Genomic DNA, 14817 nt, shown 5'->3' on the forward strand with positions numbered 1-14817 from the left:
AGGTGCAAGGCGATAGAAAAAGCGTCACAAAATATTGAACATATAGGTTTCACTGCGTATGGTGCAGCGCCCTTGTGCGTAAAAACTAAAGATGGGTACACTGCCCCTTATGGATCTCAAAATAAAGTATGGATACACTGTCCATTTCGCATTGTAACTAAAGATGGGAACACTGCCCATTACACATTTTTAAATAAAGTATGGGTACACTGCCCATTGCGCATTAAAACAAAAGATGGGTACACTGCCCATTGCGCCTTAAACTTAAGATGGGTACACTGCCCATTGCGCATTAAAACAAAAGATGGGTACACAGCCCATCGCGCATTAAAACTAAAGGTGGGTACACTGCCCGTTACTAGTTTCTAAAGAAAAATGTGGGTACACTGCCCACTGCGCCTTTTAACAAAAGATGGGTACACAGCCCACTGCGCAAGTAATCACTGAAAGATAACAATGTAGAGGGTAATGCAAGCGTAACACTGTGTAGGGTCAAATCAGTGTGAAGGGTGTGCGCACTACCCCCACTGAAGAATGTAACTAGAGTAAGGAGACCAGCTCCCAATATCAAATACCCTGAAGAAAATGCCTAATACCCTGAAAGTATCTAAGTCAGTAAAAACAAATAAGGAAAAACGTAAATATCAACAGTAATAATCATGTAAAAATTATGAAGGGTGAGCAACACACAACTGTAAGATGTCACTAACATTGTAATATAGCATACGATGTCCATTATAACACAATAAACTAAAATAAATAACGTTGTCACCGTAGATCCTTTTTTAAGTATTCTTCTCTTCATTCGTTGCAAGATAGTTTTTTTTTTTTTTTTTTTGAATGCGTCAGTTCATCAAGCTACACTACTCGATTATCACCGAGCATCTGAACAGGCAGGCATTTGAAGAAACAGCAGAATCCGATGTCCTGGTGTATTTTGAAAACAAAACTTTACTGGCAGAAAGAGCAACACTGAATGAACACCGGGAAACAGCATGGCTTAGGTGGCTCTTGTGGAAACTCAATATGGCGGCACGCTTGATGACGCCAAGCCGGATGGCTCACAGTACGTCTGTGCACACAGGCGTCAAGGAACAGCTCTGACAGGCATGGAAGCAGACTCGCCTCACGGAGAACACAGGTGAGTTCGGACGCGCTGAGGAAACCACGCGCCACATTTTCAAATCGTGAACATCAACGCGCACTGCTAAACAGTCCACCCTTGACCAGGCTCAAAGTTTGAAAGTCAACACGGACAACAACTCACCCCAGACATAGGTAGAGCACCATACTTGGTCACGTAACACTTGTCCAGTAGCCCATCGCGTCAGTCAGTTAAAGAGCGCCTGTCTCCAACACCGTAAAATAATTATCTAATGCCCCACTAATGTCCATGGTGATATCCGCAGCCTTGCTAGAGCAAAATAAACGGTGTCTTCTGACATCAGATAAATAACATCAAGTTTCTCAAAATGTTTGACACGTAGCTAGGCACTGCTGAAGCCAGTAGTTTAAAAATCGTGGAACATTTTCTTTCTTTTTTTTTTAAAGTTCACGGTTCGGTAAGCAGGATTCTGAAAGTAAGCCAGTCTTAAACAAATATTAATCAACGCTGTATCTAATTTCTTTTGAAGTATAAATCCATAAGTATGAGGAATGTGAAGCGCCCTGGGTAGGCTGTCCAGATGGTGAAGGACACTGGTGGGACCTTGGGGGCGTTCTTTTCCTTTCTTTTTAAAGTTGCTAAGCTTTGAGTAGTTTCTTGTAAAATAAAGTTCTGTAAAATGTGTAAGTTTCCTCACTTGCTGTAGTCTTGCTGTAGTCTTGTGGCCAAAGCACGCAGGGTTTCTTCCAGATCGTCGCCATTGTTGCAATGTTAAAGATGTTGGATTCAATGATGACCAGAGGTAGCCAGGAGGTATAACAGAAGTAGTAGGTTTATTGGTTGGTTTAGTAGAAGTATGTTACAGGACCCACCAGGAGCAGCATCTCTGCCGCTCAGCCCACTCTCTCCAACTGCCAGTCTCACCACACAAGCAGGCACACCAACATTCCAGTCTCTCTGTCATCAAGCATTCCAACATTCCACGCAGACATCATATTTAACTTGGCTGAGCAGCTAAGGAGAAGATGCACCTGAGGAATTGAGATACTACAGCAACCATGGGGCATAGTCACACCCTGTCACAGGGCACAAGTTCTAAAAAAAGAAATGGGGGGACTGACCAAGTTAGGCAGTATGCAAGTGACATCATGACATGTGCCATCAAAGCACATGACGTCACGACGTGTGACATTCCATGTGGCATCATAGGAAGTGACCTAACTGGAAGTGACATCATAAGAAGTGACATCAGATACTAAGATCTCACACATATGTTTATCAGATGCATCATGAGTACATTTAAGTGCATTATGATACTTAACAAATGAGATTTGGAGTCGAGGTTGTGCCAAAAAAGTGGCGCAATCCTGAAGCAAAATCTGGGCCTAGAATACATTTTTTTAAACCCTGCCACAAAGAAATTGGCATTTCCGGCTGGGTGAAGATGTGTTCGTATGGTTATCTTGAGTGAAAGAGCTATATATGACATTGACCTTTTCATCAAAGAAGGGCATTGTATCAACCCATTCTTGCGTGAGGGGGAGAATGTGCTGTTCGGCGTGGGGGGTGGCAAACTCCTTCAGAATTTTGAAGAGTGACTTCAAAAATATGCATATTTGGTTTGTGGACCAGAAACTGCATGAAAAGTATTTTATTTTAAATTCATATGTTTTAAAAAGAGAAGCATTTTCATACCGCCTGTATTGCCCCCAAAAGTAAGCCTGGGCGGAGTTAAATCCGCCACGTGACAAAAAAAGTCTGCCAGGCTACAGGGCGTTCCATGTGGGTAACCTTGCACCATTTGCACTGCTGTTTAGCACCGGGTGTTTGTCCCATGCTTTAAAATCAGTACGAATGGCATCTTGCACAGTGCAAGAGGGTGCTGCTTCTTTCTGCCACTCGAGTAGAAGATCTACTTGAGCGGCAGCTTCATCAACATGAATGGAAGGTTTCTCAAGGCAAACGGTAGTGACCATGCGCGACCGCCAGCATTGAGAAATCTTGCTGGGAAGTGGTCAAGCATTGGATTTTCCTCACTCACGCTCACCAACTTACCATTGGCGAGCACGAGGGAGGAAAAAACTCCGCTACATGAGTTTTTCAGAACTCTGCAAGCTACGCGGAGTGCGACAAACTACACAAATGGAGCGAAGTTCACTACCCAGGCTTATCCAAAACCCCATGTTTGTCAACCCTGCCCCATCATGACAAGGATCACAGATTGGTCACACAGAAAAAGAGACCAACTCATCTAAATCAAGGGAACAGTGTCACTTTGTATAAACAACAATAAAGAGCTCCCCAAGGTTACATCCAAGAATAACAGATGCATGTGCCAAGAACAATTATTTTAATGCCGTGAAAACTGTTTAAAACAAAAGCAAAAGACAGTGTCCTTTTATGTATAAAATATATAATGTATTACATTCATACTAATAATATTTTTGCCTATTAAAAACATTAAACACAAATCTAAAGTCCTTCATACATATATGTAATCCTACAACAGAAGAAATACAAAAAGCAGTACACCTTATGATCTTGTTTGGTTTATAACCATTTTACCAATTATATCATTATACAGAATCAATTTGGGGGCAGAACCAACGGCACTACAAGATGGCCACACCTTAAAAAAAGCTCAGGTGGCACTTGTAAATATTTAACAAAATCTACAAGAAGCTGGAGGGCTTTACAGGTAAAATAAAGCAATCTTGAGCAAGGAAACAAAACACTGCCTGGATATTTGATCGTGCTTCCTGCAAATTCTATTTTGGGGGCCTCTGATGAGGACCAAGGCTTTCCCAGCTGGACACTGCAATGCAGAGGAATGTAGGGAGCTGATGGAGGGCAGACAACTTATGGGAGAGTAGTGGGCCAGGTGGTGGAGACAAACCTGGAAACTGAGTTACTGGCCGCGGGTAGGGCTGTTGTGATCAGGTGAGCAAATCCTCCAGGAGGCAACCGACGGGGGGGGGGGGCTTACAACCCCGTGCACCTGCCCATAACATACCAGAGTGCCGCTAAGAATGGGTAAGCCATGCGGGCTTCACGGAAGTAGCTTAAAACTCTTAAGGCCATGAGGGTGCCATAAACTAATGGGACTGGCTTATTTCTACTGTAAGGGAACCTAACAAACTGTGAGAGGGCTCTTCGGAGTTGGCAGTGGAGAAGCTACAGACTAGAGAATGGCTTACAGAGAGGCTTGGTATCTAGCCGGCTTGCTTAAAAAGAAGTGACGAGAAGCTGTGATGACACAGAAAGGAAACAGGAAGCAGATGCCAGAAGTATTTTGCAAAGTAGGTGTCGCCCACTTTGCTCAATTGATGACAAAATTAATAGTCTGATCTTTAGCATGGATCTAGTGAGCAAAATGCTGGATATGCTAGTCACAAGGGTGGATCAAGCAGAGCAGCGCATATCAGATATGATGGGCACAACAGCCAACTTGACAACAAATATATCTGAAATGCAAAAATCACACAGAAATGAGTAGAAGACATTGAGTCACACTCCATGTGCAACAATGTATGCATGGTAAGAGTAGTAGAGTCGACAAACACTGGCAAATTATGGCTTTTATTGAAACCCTGCTAGAGACTATATGTGGCAGAGAGACTTTGTTTCCCCAGACTTTCTTGTTGAAAGAGCTCACAGATCCCTCGCATTCAAGCCAGTTCCTGGTGCATATTGCGCCCGATCATAGCTCACATCATAAATTACTTCGACAGGGGCACAGTCCCTGGACTAGCCCATGAACAAAGTGATGTAACTCATGTATTCTCTAGATTGTTCTTTTACCTGTATTTGACAGCACAAGTACAAGACGCCAGATTATCCTTCCTGCTGGTACAGAAGAAACTCCATGGATTAAACATACCATATGCCATGTTGTACCTGGCACACCTATATTATATGCTGGATGGGAAGTCGCAGAATTTTATGGATGCCAAGGCGGCTCTCCAACATGAATTGAAATATGAAGAAATAAGAGATGCCCATGTGGCAAGCAGAGGTCATCGCAGGATGTGTAAATCGGTGGTCTATAAACATGAAACAGCAATAAGACACCCTGAGGTTTGGTATGTTGCAATGATGGGAGTCATGTATGATCACACAATTATCATAAGAAAAATGCGGTCCCCAAACCACAATACAAGACACATTTAATAAGATCATTGGCTTGTGCCATCCCTACCAGGACAGAGTTTTGATCTGGGGTGGAGACTTCAACCTACTTATGAATATGGGGTCGGTACAGGAGCAGGTGTATCTCCCTCATACTTTGTCAGACCATTACTGAGTTCTGATGCAGTGACTTTTCCTGGAGGACTGGACAAAACCATGGCCATTCACATTGCAAGCCTTGAGGGATGCAGCCTTCAGAACTGAAGTCGTCCAAGCCATAAAGGAGTATTTGGCACTAAACTGTGACACAGTGGAAATGCACACTACATTATGGGAAGTTTTAAGGCAGTGAAAAGAGGGTTGTATCTATCTAAACAAGCAAATATATTAAAAGCATTAAGGACCCAATTATTTAAACTGGAGAAACAACTTAGTGACCTAGAAGGGAGGCTGACAGAAATGGTGATCCTCCATTAAGATCCACATTTAACTTAACCATGTTTTCATTTAGAGATACAGAGGAGAGAAGTGTGGTACCTTTGTAAAAAGGCACAGGCTAGACAAAAGTGGAGAAGGACAGCACCCTAAACACTTGAGTGGTTGCTTAGAGACTGTTCCAAGAGTAATGTAATAGCTAGTGTGGGAAATCAGCAGGGCGACCTCACAACACATTCTAAAGAACTATACTCTGTTCATATGATAACAGTTAGAGAACACTCTGAATGGAATGATATAACGATGGCCTTGCTGAAAAGACAGGGCAGGACACCTCTAAATGAACCACTGTAGTTGAGGATATTAAAATAACCATCAATAGTGTTGCCAACAGAAAGGCCCCAAGTGCTAATGGCCTAACTGCAGAATTTTATAAAACGTATGCGGGATTACTGGTGCGTCAACAACTGGAGTTCCATAATGAAAACCTGGCATTGCAAGAGCTACCGAAGACGACCATTGAGGCCAGTAGGATCACACTGCTAAAACCTGGAAAGGATCCTTACTTGACCAAACCTTACAGACCACTCTCACTTTCAAATTCAGATTGTAGTTCTAGCTAAGGCGATAGTGAACAGTCTCTCTCTTGTAATTAAAGGGTTACTGCTGCCTGCCCAAACAGGGTTCATCCGTGCCAGGTCCACCACAGGGTCTTTCCCATCTAAATAGAAATGTATTAGCTTGCATACATGCAGACGATATCCAGCTTTTTATAAAATATCCAGAGATTTACCTTAAGATTGGGGCCATCTCAGGAAGAAAAGTGAACTGTTTTAAGTCGGCAATGTGCCCACTAATGAAGACCGCTCAATACATGGTATTAGAGTATCCCCTGCTCTGAAAGGAGGAATCTGTAAGGTATTTGAGAAGAAAGATCCATAGAGACAAAGAAACTGTAATCAGAGAAAATCATGGGCCAATGATGGTAAAGCTACAGGCACAAATTACAAGATTGCTCAAACTCCCCCTGGCTGTGACTGGCAGAATAGCCATATTTAAAAAGCTAATCAGGCCCGAACTCCTTTATCTGTTCATAAATGTCTCGTATCCCCTAACAAAGCAAGTTTTTCTGGGTGTTAAGGGCAGAGTTTCAGAGACTGATCAGTCTGAGATGGGATATTATGACCTTGTCGATAGCCAATGGTGTGCTGACGGTGCCCAGTCCAGTGAGCTATTACCTGATTGTTCAAGCATTCTTTGCTCTCTACTGGTACCTACCCCAGCCACCCCATATTGTGGTGGAATCAGAGATAATGGAATGGGATACACAGAAGATGTGTTTGTTTGCCCTATTAGACACCCTCAGAACGAAATGCACACTGTTGCAATAACAAATAAGGAATGGTGGAATCTAAGTAAACCGGCCGGAATACCAATACTATATTCACCACATGCCCTGCGCTACCCCAACAGCTGAATAAGTGGGACAAGACACATAGAATAGGCATGGGATGCCGGAAATTGGACATCGCTATGACAATGGACTTTTTAAAACATCTGCATAATTTACAGATAAGAGACCAACAAACACGCTTGATGTGTTTAATACCATAATCCCAATGCCTCATATTCCCACAGGAACTACAGAAGTTGTTCTCTAAAGTTGTGATATTAGAACATAGCAAGTGCTGGGTTTCACATCTATACAACATATCCATGGGCACTAGACTTTTGGTGAATATTCTGGCAATGCGAATCTGTGAGGGGCAATTGGGAGAGCTCTGGGACATACAAAAGTGATCCTAATGCTTTGCACAAATACAAACTATAGCAATGAATTACAGATATTAACTGGTCTATTTCAATCAACTATATTGGTTTAAAATACACACCTGCCCTGCTCGACAATCTGGACCCGACCAGACAACAAGATTGCACAAAATGCCACATCAGACAGACTGGTTTCATACACTAAGCCTGGGATTGCCTACGTATGAAAACATTTTGGTAGGAGGTATTAGCTTCAATTACGCTAATAGTGGGATAGACAGTTGCGAGACACCGAGATGTGGCCCTATTAGGATATGTTGAAAAAATATATACGGGGGTACATAGACTGAGGACAATAGCGCTACTATTGAATAAGAGGGAAAGCGTGTTGCATTGGTCGAAAGGCCCCCTACCGACAAAAACAATGTGGCGCAGGAGCGTAGCTATATGTAATGTAAATGCAGACATGCACTCTTTGAACTCTAGACCACAAGACATCTGGGCGCCACAAAGGACTTACTTCAATCAAGGAGCCTCAGATGACAGGTCTCTTATATGAACACTATCCAAATATATCATGAGCTGTTGTCTAGAAACATTTATGGGTGAAGTTGTTGTCTTCAATTGCTGTGAGTAATGATATTCCCATGCTACAGATATCAGTAATAGGTTGAGCTTCAATGGTTTTTTAAAAAATATGTGCTGCGCTTGTCCCTCTGATTGATATAATGTAAATTATATTGCCTATACTCATGGAACGGATATAATATAATTGTATATTGTAATGTGTTAAATGTTTTTTAAAAAAGCAGAAGCAATAACCTTTATCCAACTTGTATAATATAAAGGTGGTAATGAGTATTAACATTCAGAGTGGGCCATGAATCTGCAGTACTCAAAATGGCTGCAAAGCAAAAATGTTTTGAGCCTGGTAGACAACTTACTGAGAGCATTTCCATCCATGGAAGCACATTGAACCCATTGAGAGCCTCTTTTATGTCATCACTTGGTAAGACAAAGGCAAGTAGTATTATGACGTCTACTAGAGCATAGTCATGTCAGAGTGTTATGAAGGCAGAGCAGAGCTGTTGCATCAAAGCGATAGTGATTGATGATGTCGCTCTCATTCTGATGTCAAAAGTATACCGGTTTCACTTATTTCCCGCTGTCAGTACGTCCCAAATATCACACACTCTTGTTTTAAAGGGCTGAACTACACGTCAGATTTCATTAAATCCTCCTCGTAAACACATTAATTGTAGAGGAATTGAAATATGGATTGTGTATGATACATCACGCAATCTCTAGCAAGGACCATTGTTGTCTATGACACCTCACACATTCACAGACATGACCACCTCACAGTGCAAACCACACTTCGGTAATTCCCCAAATTACCCCCTGGTGTTTAATACACTGTATATACTCACAACCAGTGTATAAACACCGCCTTCACGTGTTTAGAGCCATCACCTGGAGTATATAAGACCCGGCCCTCACTCATTTACAAAGTAAGCCCTTCGGGGCTGTTGCACCCCATTGCTGTTTGCCAAATATCGTCCTGTCATAATATAGTGAATATCCATCTGAATGCGTCCCCATAACTGTATTTTTGTGAGCCTTTCAGATACACGTGTGCCCTTTCTGGATAAAAACATCTCTCATCTTCTGAAAAATGCCCAGTATGCATGATGCAGGCTCGCTTGAGTGTCCATCTTTGCACCACACCTGAGCTCACACTCATGCTCCTCTGAGGTCTATAATCTTCTGTCTACTTACGCTTGCTGACTGCTTCCTTTGCCTTTCGGTCTTTCAGCCTGGGTCGAGTGTCACTATTACCTGCATGGATGGCAAATGGAACAAGCAGGTGACCTGTGAACCTGTGGATTGCGGCATTCCAGATCAATACCACGTCTACCCAGCCACCTTCTCCTGCCCCCTTGGCACCACCTTCAACAAGCAGTGCTTCTTCCAGTGCCAGCCTCCAGCCCAGCTTAGAGGTATGCCAACCCTATGCCCCTAGGCAAAGCAAAAACAGCGACTTGTCTGGCTCTATGTCATTAGTTAATGACTAGTGCAACACCTGGCTGGCACACCTTTTTGTATGTTTTACACATTTGGAATGAAAAAGCTTGTGATACAGTAAAATATTTAGAGTCAGCGGTGAAAAACAAGGCCAGAAAAGTTCTAACTTTGAAATAAACAATAGTAATCTATACATTGTAATTAGTTGAATACCATTGAACCAACTACAAACAACTTGCTGCGCTCTTTAAATATGTCATACCGATCTGAATCAATGCTCACGTTGTCTATTATTCCTGTCCCGTATTCTCCCTGTACCATGAGGGGTCGGATATTGAGTACAACCATATGAAGCCATCTGCTGAGCCCGAGCAGTCCCTCGCCGTTCACTCACTCAACGGTGTATGTAATTGCCCGCAGAGCCAGAGAAGTACAGTATCCTATCGGAGTCCTGTGGAACCACCCTCTGAGCCAGAATAGCCACTGAGCCAAAACTGTAAGGACTGCCCACTGAGCCAGAGCAGTACCTCAGGCTTCACTGACTCAAAGTGCATAGAACCTTCCAGTGAGTAATAAAGCACCTTCCCCTGAGCCAGAGTAGTGCAGTGTCTGCCTCCGAAACAGAGTTATATGGAACCATCCTCTGAGCCACCACAGCCACTGAGCAAAAACTGTAAGGACTGCCCACTGACCCAAAGTGTATAGAACCTTCCAGTGAGTAATAAAGCACTATCCCCTGAGCCAGAGTAGTTCAGCACTATCCTCTGAACCAGAGGAGTACCCAACCAACCAATGAGCCAGGCCAGCACCTCACCTTCTGCAGAGCCAGAGGGGTACAGCAACACTCGCTGAGCCGAGCAGCAGAGCACCACCCACTGAGACAGACCCTAGAGTCAGTGGGGTACAGTGCCATCGGCTGAGCCCAGCATGGACCTCACCATCCGCAGATGGATAATAGTACAGCACTTCGCTGAGCTCTATCCCTACTTCACTGTCTACAGAGCCAGGGCAATAACCCCTCACCAAAGCAATATACCACTATGGCCAGAGCATGGGTAGCACAGCACCACCCACTGTGACAGACAAGTACAACTTCACCCACTGAGCCAACTTGTACAACACCATTGTGTTGCACAGAGTAGTACAGCACCATCGTCTCATCAAAAAGGAATGTAACACAGCTGTGCCACTAAGCCCAAGTAGTGTGGCAGAGTAACATAGGAACTTGTTCTGTTAGTCATATGATTTTGGACATGGCAGCATGTTCCAATTTCTTGTCCTCGTAGGAATCTCAGAGTGCAAGATATGACCTGCGAAGTGTGGGTTTGCCAATATACAGGGGTAGTAAGAGTGGACATCTTTCAACCTTCTTTTGACCTACATTAGTGAGGGCACTTCTATGGACCTTACATATGATCCTTCTGAGTGCTGTCTGTATTTTGTACGTGTATCCAATGCATTTTACATAGACTCTTCAATTTCATTGGATTTCTACGAATTTGGCAGGATTATATATTATGGTGTGCAGATGATTCTGTGGGGTAGTGCTTGTATGTAGGGCAACAATTTTTTAGGTTTCATGGGTTTAAACTTGGCTATATCTGTGGCCGCTGTAGTATCTGGTACTACTGCAGAATATTGAGATGACAAGTCTTTAGCTAGTTGGCTAATGACTGCCTTTACAAAAGTTAAAGGCAGCCAGTTGATTTCAGCTGGAGTTTTCTTATACCTACTCTCCCTTTTTTAAAGTGGTAATAGGTAGGGAAAAACATTAATAAGTATATATATATATACACTTTTTTAATTACTGAGTACAGTGGTTCCAAACAAAATTTAAAAAACACAATTTAAAAAAAATTGGAAACACACTATGACAGTATGTTTGCTAAATATAGTGTGCTAAAGTGTTTTTTTCAATTTTTACATATTTAAATATATTTTATAAAGTGTACAGAGTAGCGCGTACATTTCTAAAAATGGCTGCTCTACTTTAAAAAAATGCCATTGCCTGTTGAATGCTACAAAAATATAGAGAAATTTACAAATAAAAATGGTAACCTCACAAAATTAATTTGAGGTACAGTGGTAGTAAAGCTCTACTCCCTATTTATCCAAAAAAATTGAAAGAAACATAAATTTTCTGCAAAACCTATTACCACTTTAGTAGTAAGTAATAGGTAGGGCAAAAATACCAAACCAAATACTTACCTGTATCCGAAGAGATAACACAGAACATGGTCAAAGTGGACCTATAAGCAACACGAGTGCCTTTAACTTCTGTAGAGGCAGTCATTAGCCAATCAGCTGATGTTTTGGCATCACTATGTACTGGGGTAGTTCAGCGAAATACATCCATATTTCATAAACATACCGCACAAACAGATCTCACAAGGTTTAAATAAATGAAAAAATAGTTACACTACTTATCTGCTCTACCCAACATAAGCATCTGCACACCATAATATCTAATCCAGGCAAGTTTTAACAAAATCCAAATGACGGATTTCACAGTACACACAGTAAAACTATTTATGTCAAATACATTAAATTAAGCACATTTTCGGACCTCCACAACATTTACATATTACAATTTATATTTTGGAGAGAAATGCTTACATCTTTTGATACACTTTAAAGCTACATTTCCTTTAATTTACAAAGTTCAGTTTATGCCACTCCACTAGCTGTTTACTTTACGACACTCCACTGTACACAGTTTACAGGAGGCTACTCCAGTTCATGACACTAAAGTATACGCTACTACATTCTACGGTAATCAACTGTATGTTACTCCACTCTACTCGACCCAACTGGACTGTACCCCATTGCAATATACAACATTATACTCTATGCTATTAAACTGTACCACAAAGTATTCTATTACACTTTTGTGTATGCTACTTTACTGGACATCCCTAAACTGTACTACTTGCAACTCTATGCTATTCTCCTGTACCCTAACCCAATGTACACTATTCCACTATGGCCCACTTGATGGTACACTACTGTAGTGTACGCTATTCCAGTGTCTGCTACAGCTCTCTACGCTACTCCATGGTACTGAAATGCACTATGCACCATTGGACTGTACCGCAATCGACTATATGCTATTTCACTTTACAAGACTACATATTACACCATTCCACTAAATCACACTTCACTGTACGTGACTTGCAGTCTATGCTTCTATGATGAACACTATTGAGTTGTACGCCTCTCTACTGTATGCTACTCCAGTATATGGCACTCGAATGTACATCTGAACAGTTAACGCACCTAAACTCAACGTTACTATACTGAACACTACTACATTTTATAGTACTCTACTACATCACACTACACTTTATGCTACTCCACTCTCTGCTATTGTACTATACCTTATTACACTTACCCCACTGTAGTCTACACTATACCACTCAGCACCGCTCCAATATATGCCACTCCATTTTACACAATTTAACTTTACAACACTACACTTTATGTAAGCTCACTGTAAACATTCAACTATACCCCACTCTACTCTATAGCACTTCAGTATGCCCCACTACAGTGTACTCTATTTCAGTTTACACCACTCAACTGTACCGCACTCCACTGTACACCACTCCGCTGTAAGCTATTTCAGTACACGATATTCCAATATTGGCCCCTACACTGTAGAGCACTCCACTCAACGCCACTACACTGAACATGCATATGCTCTACAATATTTACAGCACTTAAATCCCCATTACTGCACTTCATAGTATGCTATCCCACTCTATACCACTGCACTATACACCTCTACACTCTGTCACTCCACTTTATACCACTCTATTGTATCCGAGTTCACTGTATGCCACTCCACTCTACGCCACTCCGCTGTATGTCATTGCACGATCCGCTACTCCGGTATACCTCATTCCACTTTATTCCACTCCACTATACCACAATATACTATACTAGAGTACACTTTACTATATTTGACCACACTACACTTGATAACACTCCACTCTACGTGCTACTAACATTGTAAAAACCATTGAAATTCAGACAATAAACAAAGGTTAAACATAAGTTATAGTTAGGAAAGCTTTATTTAGATTGGGTATAGAAATCCACATTAAACTCCACAAATAGTAGAAATTCTACAGTTATAGTTATCTCTTAATTGTATGATTTATGACACTTATACGCTTATTTCTATCTTATTTGTGCTAAGCACACCTTAAATGACACTACCATAACAAATTCAAAACTTATCCTTATCTGCTGAAATTATCATTTGCGCACTGCTTTCCCATTACTAGGAGTCAGACGTATAAGTCACGTTTATACTTGGGCACCACCTTTAAATAATATCATTCGCACACTTCCGTACACAGTCTTGTCACCTCACTCGCCACCCTACATTAACTATAACTCGCCACTGTACCATGCACTATGTTGTGGCAAATAATATCATTTCTGATGTCATAAGTGTTTTATTTACTACAATGATGTCACATGCTACAACTTAGGTAATATCCAAGGGTACAGATAGTGCACGTAGAAGGGGCAAGATATAGTTAATGTAGAGTGGTTTTAGGAATGCCACAAAAGCTGTATTTACCTTAGAGGTTAATTCCCTCTTTTTTTCTTTGCTGCCTGAGTTTGTTTAGTGTTCTTCCCTTCTGGAGTGACGAAAACCAGGCCGTGCAGATAATGTCAGCAAAAAAGGCCTTGGGGGGCCGCAGTGAAATGTCTTTCAAAAGGGAATATACAGCGTCCGTCCGCATGGTAATGACCCCAGCCAGCTTCACCTCGCCATGACCTTGACTTGAGGTCTGGTCCAAAGGGAAGGAAAAAATCAACACAGCTTTCATGTCATCTCTGATCAAACCCAGTATCGGATTCCTTTCTTCTTATCCAGGACTACAAGGGGGGTGTTTCTGTGCCTGTTTTATAGAAGAGAGTAAAGAAGCACAGAGCTGCTGAAAGACCTATGCTCTTCCGTCTGTCCTGCAGCTGCATGCCTATCACCGTATCATCATCTACCGGGTCTCACACATCCTATATGATCACTCTATTTCTGCCAGCAAACCTGGAACGAATCCTTCTTTCCCCCATCCAACATTCAACTTTAGTAGCATGACCTTGCCGTCATGCCTGAATCAAATCCTTTTCACCCTCCCAATGTGCAACAAGCCACTGTGGGCTTCAATGGGATCACCCTTGCACTGCCCGCCTGAGGCGCAACTAGAGCCAAATTTCGGGGGCAGCTAAGAAAAAATTTCGGGGGGGGCTGAATCTTTAAGAAATAGGCAGAGTGGAGCTGCATGGGCTCTTAGAAGGGGTGAAACAACAGCAAGGCCTCATTAACATGCAAATGGTCT

At 42.1% G+C, this 14817-nt stretch overlaps 1 protein-coding gene across 1 annotated transcript in view; it reads left to right on the forward strand.

Moving 5' to 3' along the window:
* The window catches only part of PAPPA (pappalysin 1), a 709179-nt gene that overhangs the window by 620407 nt on the left and 73955 nt on the right, over nucleotides 1-14817 (forward strand). Inside the window, exon 15 of the mRNA XM_085612107.1 lies at nucleotides 9255-9438. Within this exon, the coding sequence (XP_085468233.1) occupies nucleotides 9255-9438 (184 nt within the window). The remainder of the gene's footprint in view (nucleotides 1-9254; nucleotides 9439-14817) is intronic.

This window comes from Triturus cristatus, chromosome 1_2 (assembly GCF_964204655.1).
Source record: "Triturus cristatus chromosome 1_2, aTriCri1.1, whole genome shotgun sequence".
NCBI lineage: Eukaryota > Metazoa > Chordata > Amphibia > Caudata > Salamandridae > Triturus > Triturus cristatus.